This window comes from Anopheles darlingi, chromosome 2 (genome assembly GCF_943734745.1).
Source record: "Anopheles darlingi chromosome 2, idAnoDarlMG_H_01, whole genome shotgun sequence".
NCBI classification, from domain to species: domain Eukaryota; kingdom Metazoa; phylum Arthropoda; class Insecta; order Diptera; family Culicidae; genus Anopheles; species Anopheles darlingi.
In genome coordinates this window covers 92,119,402-92,140,448 of record NC_064874.1, presented here as the reverse complement: position 1 = coordinate 92,140,448, position 21,047 = coordinate 92,119,402, and the positions used below count along the sequence as shown (strand labels likewise).

The 21,047-nt window shown below is 49.7% G+C and overlaps 1 protein-coding gene across 5 annotated transcripts in view; it reads left to right on the top strand.

Moving 5' to 3' along the window:
- Positions 1–21,047, top strand: part of LOC125951801 (microtubule-associated tumor suppressor 1 homolog) — a 72,264-nt gene that overhangs the window by 44,327 nt on the left and 6,890 nt on the right. For 3 of the 5 annotated variants that reach the window (XM_049680856.1, XM_049680854.1, XM_049680858.1), the window contains 2 exons: positions 7,111–7,179; positions 17,730–18,427. In XM_049680856.1, coding sequence (XP_049536813.1) covers positions 7,111–7,179; positions 17,730–18,427 — 767 coding nt within the window. Of the gene's footprint in view, positions 1–1,567; positions 1,758–2,331; positions 3,074–7,110; positions 7,180–17,729; positions 18,428–21,047 lie in introns of those variants that run through there. The other 2 variants (XM_049680857.1, XM_049680855.1) reach the window with 2 other exon arrangements.

Sequence of the window (21,047 nt, the reverse complement as noted above, 5' to 3'; positions counted from 1 at the left end):
CAGCCATCGTAATGCGTTTATCATTGCATTTATCTGTGGCAATACCGCTTGTGCCCTTTCGCTGCAAGCCACCATCACACGCCCACTTCCAGCTGATATTGTTTTAACTTTCGCCAGTCTCGCCAGCCAGGAAGTGGCATTAAGTATTGGCCTTCTCCCTGCAGGCCAACCATCGAAAATCGAAATAGAAACGAAGGAAAGTAGCAGCACAGAGAGCGAACGGGCGTCGTGTGTGTAAAGGGATTCGAACAGCAGCGTTTGGTTGATTTGAAATCTCCATTGATGCCGATGCGAATTTCGTTTTCATTTCAACACCACCCCGCAACCACCGTAACCCGTCGTCACCTCTTCTACAACACCGACAGCATCATACCGCACGTGGAGCAATATGTTTTCATCAAACGCAAAAAACGCCGACGAGCGCGATCGAGATAAATCTCTTGGACGAAGGCGTGGCGGTCGCCTTTGTGATTGATGCGAGTGAAATAGATTAATATCACGGAATTATGGCCGTGGTCGTGAAATGAGGCACCTTCTTTTACTTCTTTTTCCATTCTCTTCCCAAAATTGTAGGGCAGAAATGTGGCGTTTAGAAACGCGTTCAGAGACCGCTCGAGGGTCGCTCGAAGTTGCGACAAAAAAAAAATTAGCGTCACGATTGGCCACCGGTGCCATATGTGGCCGCGAAACTTACTTTTTTTTGCCTCTCCGTTTTTTTGCGCACGGGCTCGGTGGCAATCGGCAAAGTGGAGAAATGTGCAATCATCATCATCATCATCTGCTGCAGATGGAGAAGGGTTGATCTTCAAAAGAAGGCGTTCGCTCGCATTGTAGTCCCAAACCAAAATGTGAAGATCATCTATCCCAGCACTGGCACTTTACTGGCCAAAGTTAGGCATTAACTATATAGCACGCTCGCTAACCTTCACCGATGGAACCGGGATTAGATTTGGAAATCGAGTTTTTTTTCTCCATTTCTGTTTGGTTTGGAAGTTGTTCGTGCTTTCGCCGGGGACAGAAGATGAGATGCCTATCATTAGCAACAGTTGGATTTGAGTTTGGCGATGATGGATAATGATGATGATTTGGCGCTTGTGCCATTCCATTACATTCAACCTCGCAGACGTCAAGAGACCTCGATCTGGTGCATATTTTACTCTGCTCTAATTATGCTCGCTAATTACTTTGCAAACGATGCCGAATACCAAGTTGCTAGTATTCTCTCTTCTCTGCAATCGGTTTTCAACTTTGAAACTGTTATAACAAAACAAAACATTTTTAACTTTAAAAATGAGTGATCATAATGTTCCAACCAATTTCAATGACGCACCTGACTTGAGGATCTCCGTCTAGCAAAAGGTCCCAAGAAAATTGTCCAAAAACCCCTCTACTAAGCATAAAAGAGTAGAGTAAGAGCAAACAAGTGCGCCCAAGACAGCGAGAGAGAGAGAGAGTTGGAGAGCGTGGCCGCGGCGCGATCGCGTTGTGTGCGATGCCTCCCCCCGGAGGGTGGCGATCCAAGCTCAGCTCACGCACGCACGCGGTTCAGTTGCATGTTGGTGCTGGCTGTAGTAGCTAGTGTTGGAGTAGCTAGCGTGCCGCACGAGGATCGTACGCGTTCCTCTTCGAAACGAACTTGAGCTGAACGTTCGCGTCTCTCGCGTGTGTGTTGTGTGTACCGGGTTCAATTGTGATCTTTGTCCTCTCCGTTCTTCTTCTTCGTCGACACACGACGCAGCACCCTGTTTGCTAGTGAGGTGCGTACTTGGAAGAGAGTTTCGAAGACAAAACCGTGAACAGTGTTGACGCCAGCAGCAGCAGCAGCAGCGACAGAGAAGCAAAGTCTTAATTGACTAAAGTAGGGATGAGCAGGGGATGAAAGGCATGTTTGAAGATGGAAGCTTGGCATTCGTTTGGAGTACTTCGCGGCAGATGACACACTCTCCGGAGGCCACGACGTTCACTGAGCATCCTCGCCGTGATCGTGTTGCGCTTGGAGTATCGTGATTGTGTCCCAAATCGAGTGGCGCCGTGCAACCTGTTCACGAACCAGGAACTGTGTCCCGTTGCCTCCGAAGGTGACTCATGGTGATCCGTCTCGAATTGTGAGTGTGTGCGTGTGTGTGTGTTACAGGGAGATGCACACGACCCAGTTGATGCGCTGATCGTGGACATCCATCTCCTTCAACCCTCAGTGTTTTCCGCATGATTTTCCGGCACGATCGGTTTCTAGGTCGACGTTCACGCTCCTCGTAGTGTGATATGCGCCGAGTGATGTTTGGGTGTTTGGTAATATTGTTTTCATTCAATTTTCGTTTCGTGTTGGTTAAGTGAATTTAGGTTTCCTCGCGGGGGGAATGTGAAACCCCCTTTGCCTAGCATGTGATTGATGTGCAAAACATAGTGAGTGACAAACTCGAACTCGGGCGGAACTATGCCAACGAGTGACCGTCCTCCAGGTGTAAGTGTGTGCCAATCCGCTTATCCGCCATGTGCACCGCCAAAGAGGCACTTTATCTGGAGCAATTGCTAGGCGTTGGACCACGAAGGGTTGGTGCGGATGCGATGGGACGGCTCAGCGGTGGCGGAGGCGTCGGTAAGAAGGGTGGCAGTAAGCTGCTGGCGGCCATTGCCGCCACTACCCGCAACACGGATATCGTTGGACACAACGACATTGGCGTGAGCAACGGGCACGTCCTTCGCCATCGCACCGACGATGGTAGTGTTGAGGAACGAGCATCGAGGCAACATCGATCGCAACCGATGCGGCCACCGATCGCTGGGCGTGATCATCGGCTACAGGATGCACTGCTAGAGGAGGAGCTCAAGCGTCGAAGCTTCTGCGAGCAGCAGAACCGCTTGAATAAGCTCAAATCGACCGGCGGCAGTGGTGGTGGTGGTGGCCATCATCCCCTGCTGTACGGTGGTACCGGTGACTTTGACCTCTATCGTAGTGCCGAGCGACAGCAGCAACAACAACAGCAGCACCAACAACATCAGGAGTATCTCACCGGACCAAAGGTGGTCCGAGAACCGCTCTGGAGCTCGCTGAAAGTAGCGAAACACATTAAAGGTATGCAACGCGACGTCCACCACGTTCTCCATGTCTGGCATTGAAGGCGTCCCAAAAAAACGAGATATAAAATCGGACGCCAGCCCAACGAAGGTCAAGATGATGTTGGTTCCCCGCTATAGCGCGACGACGATGACGACGTCAACATGGAAAGAGAATTATCTTGTCTCCTTGATGGTGACAGTTATCGATTCGTGTTCGAGTAATTACTGCCGGGAGTTTGGTGTGTCTGCGACGTGGACGATCGTAAAGTACGCCAAAGAGGGACGTTTGAGAGGACAACTTAACTAGTCGGTCCTGGGGCCACTCAGCATTTAAGGACTTATTTAAGGAGTTCTCATCAAAGTATCGTAAACCTCTACGCAGCATTGCTTCTGACACTTTCAACTTTACCCCTTTTTAATGTGTCGCACTTTCTCTCCCTCTCTGTTGTTCAATCAAAACGTAAGGGATGAGCGACGTTCGATCTCGATGGTTTGTAATCAGATTGAAAACAATATGCATTTGGCAAATACCGGCGCGCCTCCGCCGATGTTCGATGTCGATATATTGCCAAATGTGCAAATGATGTTACGCGATCTGACCGCAATTACCCTCGATAAATTAATTACTCACCGCGCCCAGCCCCGCCAAGGGATGGAGTCTCTCACGGAACTCGATTAATGGTGGCTCGTTGGCACCGAACAACGGGCTCCTCCTGGGGGGGTGGTCCGGGCACGGGCGGTGTGTATGTTTGATTTTTTGCACGCTCTATTAGGTTCGATAAATGCTGCAAACGAAGAGCGAACAGACAAGAGCTGCCTCGAAGAGAGGTCCGCCCTCTGGTGTGCCGTTTCGATCGAGACACGGACGTCGAAGTCGAAGTTGGAAAATGGAAATTATGTTTACCGCATCATTGATTGCATCTCCCAAGGGGCCACGCTTTAAACTAATTCCATCGAGTGCGCCCGTTACATCATGTGTCTATCGAGCAGCCGGTTCCTCCATCACATCATCATCCACGACGACCACGACGACGACGACGACGATAGACAGAGAGGCTTTTACGTGCTCTGGGCTCGCTTTGTAACCTTGTCAGGTGCGCGTTGTTGTGGGCTGACTACAAGCCACTTACCATTGTCACCTGTCTGGCCGGTGGCGAATGGAGTGAGGGGTTTATGCAAAGTCCATCAGGTACTCCAAGGACTTTGCTGAGGGCTGATTTATCGCGAGAACAGCGTACGATGGTTGGTTAAGAATGGTGTTGTTGCACCGAGATTGGGATCATCCATTGACATGCTATTGTATGTCTTTGCCTTCCTCGTTTTAGTGTTGAGGCGATGATGCAAACCCACGATTGTTAAATGTACCGAACAGAATGGACAATGAGTTTTCGTGAATTGTTTTATAGAACCAAAATTGCAGCTTAGCATTCCATCTGCTTGTACAAAGCGACAAATAAGTAGGAGAATGCATACTTTGCGTGGCTTAAAAGCGCATTTTAAACATAAAAACGGAGATGCAGATTATGCTAATTTAATTTTAACTCACCTTTTTTTGTCATATTTATTCTTGAATTTAATGTTCCAGATTTGCATTCGCACCTCAGGGGGCACCCTGTAGTTTGCACCCGAAATCCTCATTTTCCAACAGCATTTAGCGGAGCAAATGAGAAAGAGAGAGAGAGAGAGAGAAACACACTTTGGGCCAGCAACACTTTGGGTGGCCAGCTGGTTGGGTGGCTGGCGGCCTGGCGAGACCACCATGCTAATCCAAAGCGATTCCCGCTGAGTTTTCCCATTTATTTTCCCTCTCTATCGTTCACTCGACACCCAGAGAGTCTCTCTCTCGCCGTCTCCTATTTTCGTACCTTCACGAGTGTGCTCGAATTTTCCGGACTCCGGATACGATTTTCCTTCTCGTACTTGGACGGAAAATGTCAAAACATGGAGCGAGAAAGAGAGAGAGAGAGAGGCCATAGAGGCTTCTTCGTGGAGTCCAGGGGAAGGAAGGTGTCCGGGGAAGGGATAGCAACTGCGACGTGATGACTCATCCACCTCGATGGTCTTCTCTTTCCCTAAGAAACGCTCCCCGAGCGCAGCATAACAGTAGCAGCATGACATGTCCTCCCCGTTGGTTCGCTGCACATTGCGTGTGTGTCCTGTGGTAGTGTGCGCGCGCACACTTTTCCCAAGACGAGTTTTCCACCGACCGGCCACAGGGAAAAGTGAAGGGTTCTTCTGTCAAAAGTGATTTTCCTCGCACACAAACACACAGACAGACAAACCGCTCGTGTTTGTCACCGCGTGTGTGTTAGAGGAATAAAAAGGAAAAGGCTTACTAGATTGTGTTGGTGCCATTCACCAAAGAGCCATAGGGACACACGCGACGCGACTGAAACCTCCCGACCGAGGGGACTCACCCTTCTCTGGAGTTTTCCCACTTCCAGACACCCCTACCCCTCCCCCTTTTGCCTTTCACCCGCGTGAAAACTGTGCAGAGAGTGCCGTGTGGAGCACCGGTGTCTCTGTGTCTGTATTTCTGTGTGGTGGTGGTAGTAGTGGTTGCTCCGGTCAGGCTCACACTCTCGTCCTGTCATCTGTGTTGCGGTAGTAGCGTGGCGCGGTAGTAGCTTCTGTCAAGCGACCGTTCGTCCTCCTGCTACACTCGATATCCTGATGTGCCTGTTGTTATTCGTGGCTCCGGTACTGCCAACAGATTTTCCATTAAAAACGGGACAAGTGCGGTCGTCCTCGAACATCCCGTCGCACCTGGAAGTGCATGAAAGTTCGCGTCTATTGTCAGCTGGTCAGCTGAGCCAGAATACGCCACGTGTGTGCCTGTGTGCCTGAGTGTGTGTGTGCGTTCTCAATCAAGTGGTTGTCGAAGCACCGAGTGTTTGGCCGATATTCGCGACCTGCGTGCCCAAGAGTGCGACGTTCAAGGCAGCATAGATCTACTGCCAATCCCGACTTTAGAGAAAACTCACTTTTGTGGCCAGATACGATCCAGCAGATTCAGTAGCGGGAGAAAAAAAAACACATCACCGATTACACGAGCAGCTAGGAAAGCGGCGAAACATCGGCTGCGTGTGTAATTTGCCACGATTCGCGTCGCGCCAACATAATGAACTCATTAATCTATCTCATACCGTGGAAGAAAGCCAAACGAAATCTTGCGAAAAGTATGTATATGCACCAACCATTCATTGGTGGTGCCCATCAGGTGTTACCGTTACTGTTGTGGCCGTGCGTGTGATGCACATTCGCTTGATTTAAAGTATTTTTTTGGAATTTTCCCTCCCCCCGACCGGTGGGGACCATCTGATCATCCTGCTCTCGCTACGTTTCCTCTCTCCCTGTTGCTCTCTGCATTGCTCTTTCGAACAGATGCGCGCGATAAAATGAATTATGTGCGTTTCATTGCATCAACATTAATTGTCTCAAGGGGGGTGTTTGACGCTTTGGGAAGCTGCAACGAACGTTGTTACGTTTCGGAACGGTGTACCGGAACGGTCTATCGATTCGAATGAGCACCGCGTGTTCACCGTTCGATGCCGAGGTCTGAAAAGTGTATGTAAAATTTGGAAACACATTCACTCCAGTGGCCCAGTTGACGTGGATTATAGGTTTCGCATGGAACCCTAAACTGGGACACTGCAGAACACCCAAACCAACCCGACGGTGCTCTCGATTGCACCTCTTCTTCTGCTTCCTCTTCTTCTTCTTCGTGTTCCCTTCTACCATGCGGTCTTTTGCTTCATTGCTTTCCGTGCTAAATGGCCCAGTAAACCAGCCTCTGGCACCTGCTCTCCGTTGCGGCATTTCGCGGCCCCAGCTTTCCAGAGCCAGCCAGACGCAAGGTGTAATTGGGAAACTGGGTCGGAGGGGTACAGATGCCGGAGCCCAGGTTTTGTTCAAATTGTTTGGTTGGAGCCGCTTCTCGGTGGACTACTGCGATCCAACTCGAATTAATTTCCCACGCGTGGTTTGAAAATAAAATTTCTTCATTTTTCTGTTTCACTAACATCGCGATTTTTCGTTCTTTTTCCATTCCAGGTAAGCTTGCGGCCCATATTCAAAAGGATAAGGATGCCAACAAGGAGAACACCCTCACCGGTGGTGGAGGTATTGATTTTTCTTTTCATCTCTTCGGAACTCTCATCCCACGCGCACACGCCTCGTCGTGTGCATCTCTCTAATAGCATAACGCAGTGGTGTGCCGCTCGCCAAATGCAGTCATACGTACGTCTATGAGGATGACGATGATGCTGATGATGCAGGCGTCCTCCGTGGCGGTATCATAAAAAAGCCCTGCAAAATGGCATCCCGGCTCCGGGCGTCTGCGCAGATCAACTATGGGGTTGTTCTGTTGTTCTGTGTGTGATTGCCGCCGACAGCTAGGCGACCGCCAACCGGTGCTGCAGACCGAATCGACCGGATCAGCATCTCACTGTGTGCCGCCGGATGCTAATTGAATCGTGTGTGTCGAGCATCGAACGTGGCGCGGCATTGCTCAAGACAAGTGAGCGCATAGCAGGATGGCGCCTCCGTCTTTTTATTCTCTGTCGCCCGGCATCGGCAAGTGTTGCGACATCCATGTTTATGTTCTGTTCTTGTTGCCCTTTTGCTGATGACGAACATGCTTCCATGGCGTGGCATTGATTGGATGCGACGAGTCGTGTCATCATTTAAATGTCTCAATCCATGTAATGCAAGCAATCGAGATGTGAGTGCGTCTCTATGAAATTGGAGCGATTGTCTAGTGATAAGCGGATCGAAAGGGAGTCATACAGATGGAAATATGTTGCATTGTTTGAAGAAACACTTGGGGAAATTTCTCAAAATAGTTTTTGGAATGATAAATGCCAAGAATTCCTCGTGGAATCATATCCATCACAAAAGGCCTTAGCCCTTTCGATGCTACTTCGCAGACATCAAAAAGCATAATTTACGTCCACGAACCATGTCGAAAGATGCATTTCGAAAATCAAATTTTCCGCCCGAAGATCAAAAGACTTGGCACAAACAAATCGTTCCGGTAGTCTTCCGGTTTACTGGTAAAGCGATTGGGTTTAGGGAGGAATACCGCACCTCACCCCCAGAGAAGCATAAATTCAACGTCAGGTCACGTTACACGCCAGCGCATGGGTTGGGTCGACCAACAGCATCGGTAAACATATGGTTCCGGTCCATTTTCACGAGAATTCGAGATCCAATTTGAGAGCACCAACCGCGTGCCAGTTTCCCTGGAATACGGTGCTCGTGCCGAGCGTGACAACAAGTGGTCCCGCGGGACAGGTCGCCCTTGAAGTTTTGGAGAAGAAAAGGAACGCCACCGAATTACCCTTTCACGGGACGCCTCGCGTGGAAAATGGTGCTGGAGATTGATTTATGTGACGCGAACAGCACCCTCAGGCAAAGCGAGGAAATTCATGAAAAGTTGGTTTTGAAATTAAATATTTTCCAATTTATGCTCCACTCCGCCGGTCGAGTGGAGCTTTAAAATTTTATCATTAAACAACGCACGAGCCGCACGATCTCTCTCTCTTTTATTTTAATTACGCGGGAATCGAGTAGGATCGTGTGTCGCGGCCCCCTCCTTCACCCCTCCATTACGTTCTCCGGTTGTCACGATCATGTCGGTTGATCAACGATCGTGTGTGTCTCCAAACGGCTGGTACGCGATCGTCACAGTTTATTTATATTTCGTTGCGTTTCGTCGTGTTTACTACAACAGCATCATCATCATCATCAGCAGCACGGCCTCCGGACGCTCAGTGCTTCGAAGGATGAATCGCGCTCTCGCCGTCAGCGACGATATCAAGCCCCCCAGGTTCGAGATCCAACCACTGGCCGCTCTTTCATTTAGTGCGGCCTATGATTCACGATCTCATCTCATCTTTGGCGTACTTTCGCGTTTGTGATTTACCCGTGCAGGCGGCTCCGAGAGAGCGAGTGATCTCATCATGGATGTTGCCAATGGATGGGCATGGTTCTCACTGGCGCCAAGTCCATCTCGGTGTTGCATTCATTGCTTGCTGCTTGCTCAATCATCTGGCTGGCCGATCATGGTTCATGCACGCTCACAGTTTTCCACTAGCGCCAACAACGATCGGGTCTACTTTTGACCGCGAGTAGCGTTTCTGTTGAAGAAATCCGAACCAAAAGGCCACGATTCTGTGCAGCGTGAACTTGAACATCAGCAGCATGACCGGGCCTTGGTGCAGCGCGTGATTTACCTGTTTACACGGTACTCGGATCGTAGTGTGTGCGCGTTTATGTTGCGTGAAATGCGTCTTATGCGCGGTCAACATTGGTTTTCGTTTGAAAGCTGAGTGAACTGTTTATTAGTTTGGACGTAGAATGTTCCACCGGTGAGCTGTAGTGTTTGTAAATCATTCCTTTTTCATTGCCAAGAAGATGACGCCGTATGATGATCGTATCATTAACGGTGTCGCCTCATCTCAGGTGCAGTTTCACCATCAACATCCCATAATGGCGCATCGTGTGATGAAAGATGTCCATCATTCGAGACACCGACCTCCACATTGAACATCGTTTAACATCCGATGTGTCCAACCACCATCCACTCCGCTGTGTGTATCGTGTTCGGTTGTAAAAGTGTGACCCCATACACTCTGGGATGCTGCCCGCAGGGTGTGCATAACGTTTTCCTGGGGCTTTTTTATGGTCCTCGTAGCAACATAACTTGCTTGCAAAGTGCACTACTGCCTTCGGTGGTGCATTCGGTGTTTCGAGACCGGCGTGAAAACGTAGATGTTGTAATCTGTCACAGACACACAAACATTCCACCGGCCGGAGTCACCGATTGTTCGCACCAAAGTGATGGTGGTTCTCGTTGTGTTTTATGAGAATTTTAGCTTCCACTTAAAACATGTTTAACCGTAAACGAATGTGACTGTGGATGGTTCTGGTTCAGTGGATTAAATGTAGGTAACGACGATCTGATTGTTAGGAACCGGCATAAGGGATCATCTTCAAATGCCTGCCCTTGTTACGCAGACGATCAGCAGCTTTCACAACAGATTGTGGCACAAAACGGTTCGCTTTCCTTGTGTCGTGCATCGTGATTTGTCTTGTCACTCTGAATCAAATAGTGTTTTCCTTACTCGCCTCTCGCGTGTCATCCGCGTTCGCGCGCGGTTCTACGATCGCAGGGGGAAAACTGCGCATTTTCCCGGCTGTCCAAGTCGACCTTGTTTGAGTGTGTGTGTTAGTGTAGCGAGGCGAAGATCACGTCGATGAAAAATGAGCAAAAGAGCACATCATATTTTCCTTTCTACGCAGCCAAAACAACACGATCGCTTGGTGCTGCATCTGTCTTCACCTTCTGAATCACTTTATGACATTGCATCCCTTGATACACGGCCACCATCGTGATCGTTATGTGCATATTGTGTACGTGTGTATGGCTGAATAATATTTATCTAGCTCCGTGCAATGTTTCATCGAATTGAAGTCTAGCTGCATCATGTTCCATGCCACTCTACCGATGGCGCCTGCCGCCAGAGTGCAGCTGCACAACCGACACAAACCAGAAATTCTCCGACATGTCCGTGAAGCAAGATCTGCATTTTCTCGAGCTGACGACTGGAAATGTTTGAATTATGATTCTGGATCCTCTTTTTTGGAACGTCAATCATACAGCAGCAGACACGAGACACGAGGGCGAATCTCGATGCATAAAGAACGTCTTCTAACGTGCAGTGACGTGATTCACGAAGGACAAAGAAGCATCTCAAGCATCGCAGTCCTAAATACGCCGACCATACTTGAAACACTGAAGTCAGCTGATAATTCTCTTTTGATGGAGACTAGCAGACCACCAGCATCGGCCTATCGGCTTCTGACGAGCTAGGCTTCGGTACTAGTGGAGTAGAAAAAGTTGATCGAATTAATTAATACCACTACGGAAAGCGTCCTCGTGCCACCGAATCCGCCGCCGCCGCAGTGGATTATCGCATTTGCCGCGAATTTATCGCACACGTCCTTGAGCTGAACGTGCACGATAGCGCTGTCCGGGTGTTGTTTCAATTGGCCCACAGCTCGTCTAGTCGTTCAGTGGCCACTTGGCTAGCGGTTGTCTTGACTAGCTAGGCGCTTTTATGTGTTTGCGCCAAGAGGTCGGTCACCATGGTCGACCGAGTGGCTCGTTGAAAGGACGTCGACCGACAGCAGACAGAGTGGGGCTTGTGTGTATTCATGAGACTGCGCCAGCAGGAGAAGAGCACGGTACGGACTGCTTTACGATGATGGTGATGGGTGATAACAGCATGGCTGCGGGTTCCTGGGGGCGTTATGTTGATACTTCTGATGATTTAGGTGATGCCAGTGGGATGAACGCCGCCGATGAAGTGGGTGTAGCAATGCGCTCCAATGATAGATCGCGCGCTCTACATACTACAGAAGACTGTCTGGCCAGGTCGTTATTAATTATTGTGGGTCAAATCTCTTGAGCGCCACAAGGTAGCAAGATTGGGTTGGTCTTTGATAGAAATTTGCTGATTAAATTACTCATGCAAATGCTCCACAAACACACCGTTGATTGACGGGCACCCCGATGCACGTTTCGGGACTGGCTAGAGACCGGCTTTTCCGGTGGAAAACCGCCGCTCCAAGTTCGAAAGTTGGCAAATTTTCTCCTCACGAATCCGAGGGGAAACTTCGTGGGGGTCTCAGAGAGGCCCCGTGATTGACAGTACCTGGTGGAAGTAAGCAAAAAATAGGCTGGCCAATTCCAATTGAAGAAAGTTCGAGCATCGACAACGACGACGTGCGTGTGTTTGTGATCTTCAACTCCCGCCCAATTGCAGACGGCAGCGATCAATCTTGCTGTTCCTCGAGATGTGTACGGGTGTGATGTTGTTGCGCGTGTATTTCACGTGCTGTTGTTTGTTCAGTTTCTGCGCCAACATGCGATCAGAGAGATTGTGGATAACGAAACACAAACCTCCGCAAACGGATCGTCGGTTCCAAGCGATCCAAATCTCTGCGAACGTTAGCCGTGATTCAATCATTGGTGTTTTTCATTCGAAGAAATCCAAATCCAAAAAAAAAACAAACCGGCAAGTTAACTGTTACGGTAGAGTGCACTCCCGGACCAGGCGGTTGTGTTGTGAAACGTAGTTGTTGTAGTAGCGAAAGCCAGCCTCAACTTGACTCAGATCGTGGAGAGTAACGCCACGTGTTTAAACACTTCAAATTGGAACATAATTTTCGAAATTTGTCCTCTAATTTACGCAGTCAGCGCATTGTTTGACGTGTTTCGGATCGTTGTTTCTTTTGGGATTGAGTAGATCGAGGGCGCCGTGGCGTGTTGCTTCCTGCTGCCGATCCACTGATCGTGATGCAACGTGTTCCTCTTTCTCGTCTGCATTCTTCCCCGGGGCCCAAAACCGGCAATAAAGTTCGATTGCAACCGGTCACCGGTATGGCGTCCGTCTGCGTCGCCGTGTCGCTACTTCCGAATCATCGGTCGGAGTGTTATTTTTGGACCCTCGCCGTGGTAGTTCGCTGACCGTTGGTAGGCGCCTCCGGCAAAAATAACATATTAACCGGACCCCCGGACAGGGTCTCCGGCAGGCCAGGTCTAGAACAACATCATCATTGTCGGTGAGAATGTTATTTTTTTTCGAACGCTTCGTCCGCTCGTCCATCGAAGATGCCCGGTGCTGGACAGTTTGAGGCGGTACCGGAGGACGGCGTCTTGTGTTTTGCTATTGGAACACACAACCTGCAGCAACTTCCTGTAGGCAAGGTGCAGAGAAGGTAATGGTTGTTACCACCGAAACATATCCGGCCCTTTTTTTCGCTTGCCCGCCACCACCATCGCTACCTGTCACTTTAACTCTTTGCTGCTTTGTTCCGTAGTAGGCGATGAGAAAAAGATTTTTTTCTCTGTTTTCTTTCCTGGAACGATCATGTTCGCGTCCGGGGAAAACCCCTCGGGTCCAGTGCTCGTTGCTTGAAGGTAGTGTACCGGGGAAGCGAGGCCGGGTAGTCGGAGCAACGTTTCGGTAACGAGCTGATCGATGATTGAAGTGCAACGAAATCTTCGAATCTCGGTTTCCACTTTCGGGGCCCTGTAATGTGAGAGAAATGTGGTCTCCAAAGCATCAAACTACCGGAAGATGCGTGTGACAACAATGTGCCGGTCCCGGAGAAATGGTAATTACCATTTCTGACTCCAGTTTTAGATCCAGAAGGGCGCACGCTCGTTAACCGTCACCATCGGATCACTGCCGGTGGCAGGTCGTCTACTTACGCTTGTCATTGGAGCGCTCGCTAGTTAGCGGCGGTGGTAGGTCCCCGACGAGTGCTTCTGTGTGAAACCTCGTCTCAAAGGAGGTCCGAAAGTAGAGACACTTACTCCCAACCTGGAGCCGTCTGGACTGGGAACAATTAATACGACAGGCCACGGTGCTGGGCGGTCTCGCAATTGTCTTAAACACGGCGAAGCCGTCACAGCACGAAACGGGTGATATGTCTCGGAGTGCGACGGCCCCATGGGCTGGCTGATAGCTGGCTAACTTTCGGTTTTTTTTCTGCCCCCATCAGCAGCAATAGCAGCGGCTAATTGCCTGACGGTTGTCAGGCAACTTCCTTTCGGGCCCCACGGCGGCCATACAACGTTGAGCAGGAAGCGGACTTTGCTGAGTGATTGATTGAACCACTACCTACCGAGACGAGCCGCTTTGTCGGAAGCCTGAAGCACACCACCGTTGACAGTGTTTTGGAAGCGATGCTCGGGTATTACTCTATTAGCTGCGGCGTTTGTTCATATTAATGTCACTCGAAGACGGGGGATGTCTGTGCCACGTTTGGCGGAACGTCGAGTGAAAACTCATTCGGAATGCGACGAAGGATTTTCCGGTGGATTTCAGCACGCTTAGATGTGTAATGGAGTGAAACATTCGATTAGTTTTTGAGAGATTTGATCGAAAAGAAATGGTAAACTCGGTTAAACGATTGTCAGATTCGATTGTTGATTCGATAGGGAAGGTCACTAGATCTCAAATGAAGACTCCTTCACGGGCTGCTTTGTTGTTTTACCAGAAACAATAAGCAACGCCAGCAACGCTGAGACTATCGCGAACGGAGTAAATAATGTTGTCACCCTGCTTCCGGTGGTTGGCCGGATGTAAAAGATAAAACGGTTTCGGCGTCGGTCGTGGTCGCGACGTGAAAACAGCTTGTCTCTTGCGTAAGTCACTTTCCCGAGCGCTTCACCCCGTTTTCCGCCATTTCGTCGTCGCTCTGCGCTCCACGTGAGGTATTTCCATCGGGGGAAGGGGGACAGTGAAAAGTTAAACCAAATTTTCTCAAGCAGAACAACAACAAAAACGCAGCGTCCGAATGGATTCCTCTCGATCGCTTCGATCGTTTTTGGGGAAGGGACTGGGAGTGGATCGCGTTTTTCGTGAAGAAAAAAAAATCATCGCCATTAATGCTCTCTGCCTCTGCTCCGGATTGCGCCCGTCGAGCATCAAGCGGACCCATCGGATTGACGTCATTCAGCGTTTGCCGAAGTCGAAGGATTTATTACTTTCCCCGGTCCCCAGAGCTGCCGCCTGCCGGCCTGCGTTACTTTAACGATGCGAAGCATATTTTGCTAAAATAGCCGCGATCGGATGCAGAATCTCTAAATGTGCCGGTAGCACTGGCAGGCTGGCTGTGGCTGGCCTCCTGCCAACTGACGTGATCCGAGGGCTAATGATGATGGTTTCGCTTCGGAAGCAACGGTCTCAAGGGCACGGCTACTACTGCGCCATTGTGTTGGCCCGGGAATGATCTACCTAAACCCAAAGCAATGCACCAGGAAGGTTCAGAAACTTATCAGAAAAGTCAATCGATTGCGAACGGCGACGAAGATTAGATAATCGCTTTCCAGCCAGCCAAATGTTTCATGACTGTCCGACTGTCCGGTCTTGTTGTTGGCTAACCTTCGCCCGTTATCGTCGGGGATGGTCAGCACAGCAAACACACGTCCCCGGTCCATGCTCGGCGGTCCATGCCACAATGCGTAACGATGCTATGCGGCGCTATGTCTGTAGAGCAAACATTTATGTTTCGCGATGACGCCATCGAGCACTTGGTCCACTGGTCCGCGCCGGTCTTACCGACACCACACTGCGTTGCGTTGCGATGGTGGCCCGGCTTGTACCAACATAAACCGCTTGTCACGAACCGCCCCCTCTCACCCGTCCCATTGTTTATCTCACTCTATTCCTCCGAGAATATGCGATGTTCGGCGAGCTGGTTTTGTTTGCTTTTTCTGCTTTGCTGGATCGTGTGCTGGATGGGCGCATATGTTCGCCAAATGGCCAGCCAACAGCAGCAGTCACTTGCCTAACTCAGTGTCGGGCGTAGGTGGCATACATTTGAGATGTGGGGTGTGGGTGCATGCATGCAAACGAATGTCTTCTAAATTGTCCATTGGACACCGGGAGAGGCAGGAAAAAAAGAAGGTTAAGAGGCCATCAAATGGTGTTAACAAGGGTCCCTCATCTCTCCGGCCGAGTACTGGCCTGGACTGTGCGTGTACGCGTGTGTGTGTCACAATAGATGAATAATGTTAAAATCACGGCTAGATGATGCTGCCACCGTGAACCGTGGCCACTTGAGCGGCCTTAAATTAGGCGGGTGAACTACAAATTGCTGCAACCTCCACTTAACTGTTGCCGGCGAAGCATTTCCACTTTAATCAACACCATTCTCGTTCCACTTTTGATACCGATACCTCCAGCGGGGTTGTCTTAATTCTATTACAGTGCAATGTCAGCACTGAAACGGACCGGAGATCTGTTGTTGATACGTCACTTGGTCAAGATGACCGCCAACTGATAGGCGGTGTCGTCTGGGAAGTTAATTAAACGCTCCACTAAGTCTCGCGTCGTCTTCATTTGGTTGACCATCTTACTGGCCCATTGCTGCCGGTTGTCGGTGGTGGATTGGAACACAAACGATCGACGATCCTGTTGCATTCTGCGAAATATGTCGGCAATCACTGGCGAACGATCATTTGCTGACTGCAACGAGGGCATGCTTATTAGCCTACTTTGCCATCGCAGCAGCAAATTGTGGTCATTTCGTGGTCGTCGATCGTTTGATCAAATCAACAGAATGTGCAGATCGGTAGCATCATTTCATCGGTGATTGACCGCCTTTGGTCGGAATGGTGCGTAGATGAAATGATTGGCGACCATTGGCCAAGGGTGATCATTAACATGAATGTCACATGCCAATCATAAAGCCATATGTGTGCCACCCTCGACGCTTCTTTTTCATTGTCTTAGCCAATAGGAACCAGTGCGTCGTCGGGTGTACAATGTATACTCGTACGCACTGCAGCATGAATTCATAATTACAATGCTAATACCAGCGGCCACTAGTTGCTGGTTGGTTACTCCAGTGTGTGTGCCAGTCTATAGCAAGTTCCTGCTACTCATCAAACCGTTCTACACTCGCCCCCCTTCGCCATTGCTTAATCTTTGCTTCCTCGTTGAAAGCAAAAAGCAAGCGGCGAACCGCGAGGCAGGCAATCAAAGTCAAGATCGAGGTTTTCATTTGCCGATCAATGACTTCCAAGCCGAGTGCCAAGTCAACACAGTGTCGAACCCTTTTTTGGGCCGCTTAGCGACCACGCCACGGTAAGGAAAGGAAGTGATGTTTATTCCTCTTTCTTTCTTCCTTCCTTCCGCTTCCGAATCTGCTCACGTTTACGCATCGAGGCGAAAAGAATGTAGCATAAATTAAAAACTTAATTTTTGCGTTTCTTCCACTCAATCACACCTGCGCAGGGGTGGACTCGCGATCGTGACCGTAAGTGCGCGCGGTGCTTATGTTGATTCAATTTATTCGAATTCAAACATTTCGATTGGAAATTTCCTGCCAAACATAAAATTAAATAGTAAATGTTTCAACGCTCTTCCCCGATGATGGAAAATGCTGATGATCGTGGTGATGATGACCGCGTTTAGCAATTATGATTTGTGAAACCCAATGTTTGTTTACCAGACGTTTCCATTACACGGCATCCGCGGGGACCTTGAAGGAATTTCTAATTTACGGTAATCGTCCACCAGCACGTTCGCGGCTTAGCTTGAAGCTCCGCAGGCAAGGGATGCAGGTGTTGAAACACTTGTGCTACGGGACGATATCCTCTCTTCTTTTCCTTCCAAATAAAACGCATCGGAGCGATGAAAAGTTGAATGAACACACGGCACGGGCTTCCTGTGCTCTGTGCCCCAAAACTCGCATACGAATTGGCGGAAAAGATGTTTTCTTTTCTTGAGTTTCTGTTTGCGGAAGGAAAAGAAACATTGTGCTCGTTGGCCTCGGCCATTCGCTGGTACGAAGTACTAAAATTTAACGGACCTGAAACGGACTTCGCCTCGTACTCGGAGCGCCAATCTTTGCTGCGATGTGGTCCAGGCAATGAATGGTGCTAATGATCGTGTTACAGGTTGAGAATATATTCGTAGCTGTGGTTTCCTTCGTGTTGCACTTAATTCGAGAACGCACAAGCGCACGTGGCCACACGATGATTACTTTAATCGATTTTATTGGCATCATAATTCGTCGTTCGACCACCGATCCACCGAACCCTCGAATGCTTGTCTTAATCGTTTGTTTGTTTGCTTTGTCTTTTCCAGAACATAACCGTCTCGTTGGTGCGTCGCCAGCAACGAAATCGGCCTCGGCGGCCGTCATTACCCCCTCGAACCACTCGCCGAAACCCGCGACAAAGTCGCTTATCCGATCGTCCACCACGAGCAGCAGCATTGGTGGAAGTGGTGGCGGTGGTGGCGGCGCCGGCACAGGAGGTGGCAGCAGCACCACGGCAACGACAACGGCAAACCAGCAGACGACGGCCGGACAACATAACCACGCTGCCGGCAGCAATGGTGTAACGTCGGTGAAAGCCATCCAACGCAATGGAACGATCATTTTGGACAAAACCAACTCGCCGCTGTTGCTGAGCGAGGGACCGAAGCCGGCGGCAACGGTACCGAAGGCCACCACGGTGGAAGTGACCGGAAGCGTGCGGAATGGAACCGTACCAGCAGCAGCAGTAGCAGCAGTAGGTGCCGGTGGTGAATCGATCTGTGATCGTCGGGATCGTACGATGGTGGCGATCCGATCCGACCGTGAGCACCATCCGGGAGTAGCCGGGAAGCAGTCATCAGCTGCTGCCGTTGCCGCCTCCGTCGCCATTACCAGCAGCAATGCGGCCCTCCAGCAACAGCAGCCGCAACAGCAGCAGCAGCAGCTGGTTGATGTTAGTTTGCTCAACCATGCCCAGAAGGGCGTGGAAGCGTTGGGTGTTTTAGTACAATACTTAGTTTTTAATGTAAGTACCGGGGGAATGTGTGTCTGGGGGGGTTGGGGAATGACTATTTTATGGTCCATTTGACATTCCAGCATTGTTTGTGGGAACCAATTCCCCGGAGATGGGACCGTGGTAGCGTTCTAATTTAGTTTTCAATTTTCTTGTAGCTCCCGTTGCCCTATCCTCAATACAACTGAAGCTTATCAATGTTTCTGATGTTCGCTGGTCGGTAACCAGCGTGCAGGAAGGGAGTTTGTTGTTTTGTGGAAGCTAGACCAACATCATGCAGAGCTTATCCTGCTATATCCTGCCGATTCGCTGTGCTTTGGCCACATCAATGCGAACCTGCTGTGAGCCAGGCGCTGCCCGGTTTGACATGTTTTCGTTCCCGCTGAGTGCTCCGATTCCGCATATCGCCGCCGGTGGTACTTGTTGTCCTCAATGTTGTTTGTCCGCTTTGTTTATTTTGGCTTCCGAAATCGACGGCGAATCGCCACAGACCATCGAAATCGGGTGCAAATCCGGTGATTTATGCTCCAGTTGCTTGGTTCAGGTAGTGCTCGAGAAAGCCTTTTACGTCATGGAGAGCAGTGAGATTGTATGCTGAATCGTAAGGGAAACAGAGGCGAGTGATGGTGAGTCGGAGTCTGATTCATTTCCAGATTGACTCTCTTTTCTCTCTCTTCCGACGACTTCTGCTGAGTCACCCTTCCGATGATGCCTTTTACTGACCTCTATGAAGACAAAAGAAACGAGCAAAAGAAAAAGAGAGGGAGTAAACTTTATCAAAGCGAAATGGCCAGCAGCCACTTTCACTCCGTACCAAATCTGGAACGAAATGAAGCGATCGACGCATACTCGCATGTGTACATTACCGGGAGTTCATAATGTTCAGTGTGAACGGTCGCTAGTCATTCCAAAACGATCGAGATCATTGGCTCACCATAGGCCATTTCTCCTGCCGCCGACAGACTGGTCAGCGGCAGGCCGTTTTTGGCATCGCTCCTAACGGTATGCCGTACCTGGGCATGAGCAGCACAACAAAAACCACCGCCACTGCCGCCGCATCCCGCCATGCCATGGAAAAGGTGCGATAAGGAGGCGGGCACTAGCTTAAATCTTTCATTTCACTAAAAGCGTCCAGCAAGCCAGAAGCACCCTCGATATGATATGACCCTCGGGAACTCGGGCTCGGTACGGACGGTTTATGACATAACCGGGCAGTGCGGCGTGACCAAACGCTCTGCAGCAACAACAGGTGGTTTCGGACACACCAGCCGGCTAAACAAGCGTAAAAGATGAAAGCAGGTCTGTGGTTCATCGGTCTGGAGGTAGAGACGGTTCTTGCGAGAGGATTCGTTGTGCTAAATCCTTGAACCGAACATGTTTGTTCTAAAACTCGATTACCTGCTCCTTCATTCGAAAGTTGTGCATTTCCTTACTCGAGCAATAACATGTTTTAATCTGGTTTTACCAGCTTCTCTGTTTGAAATTATGCTTACACTTTACAGCACAGATGAACCCAAAACAGCATCGAACCGTGGGAAACTCGATCGCTTAGCTAAATATTCTAATGAATGCAGTGCCGCTTCGTTGGCTGGAAATTCCTCGTTTATCCAATTCACCCTCAGCTCAACTCATCAATATGCACCGGCAGCAATTCAAATTATCAACGTTTTACTCGCCAGACACCGAGACACGGGTGTCCTTCGGTGCCGTAGTTATCCTTTTTAGCATCGTCGGCAATCATTTGCTCTAAAAATTTAAATAACAATCCAACCTCACCTGAGATTGTCATTGTCTGCTATCGGTTCGTGTACGATACGTTGAGCATGATGGCCATTACGGTGGAGTAGTTGAAACAATTCTTTTCTCAAGTATGAGCTTCTTCTGCTGCCAGTATGCAGATGAAGGAAGGTGACAGACACACCCCACATGGCGTGATAAAATGCAAATTTTCAATCGGCCACTGCCAAGGGAAACGACCCGAGGAAAGCAGAAATCTGTGTGCCGCCTGTTTTCCCGGCCAACGCCCTCGGGACCGTTCGCTGCTGGTCATATGATGGAAAGGAATATCCTGCTCGGCCACCGATAGGCATTCGCTAGCCAAGCATATGCAAATGAGAGTGTAAAGAGTGTGAAGCAACCATAAAATCAATAATTCACAGGTGATACACCGTCAGGATGTGGGGGAAGAATGCTCGGACCAAAAGGGAGGGTTATTAAAAATGTAAATCAAATCGGGACCGAACCACCAGCCTCGAGATGGGTGGCCTCGGTGAATTCACACTGATTGCAACCATTCGACGTGTGTTACGTACTCGTATGCTCTGCCGCAGGTACTCGTACGCTCTGTCGACAGATGCAAAGACCGTTTTGGTTGTTTGACGATTTGTGTCCAGCAAGGACTCGTTCCAACAGTCAGATCACTGGGAGATGGAACCGAATGGATGGCTGAATGTCCTACCATCCAACCAAGTGGCACTCCACAGGCTACTTAGTTCCCGTTATGGTGTGATTTGGAGCGGATTTACTCATTCTATCGGTCCGATCGGCATCCTAGAAGAATAGGAGATCCCGATGGTGGGATATTCCTGTTCTCGGTGAGGGGATTAGGAAAAGATGAGCCTTGATTTGCTGG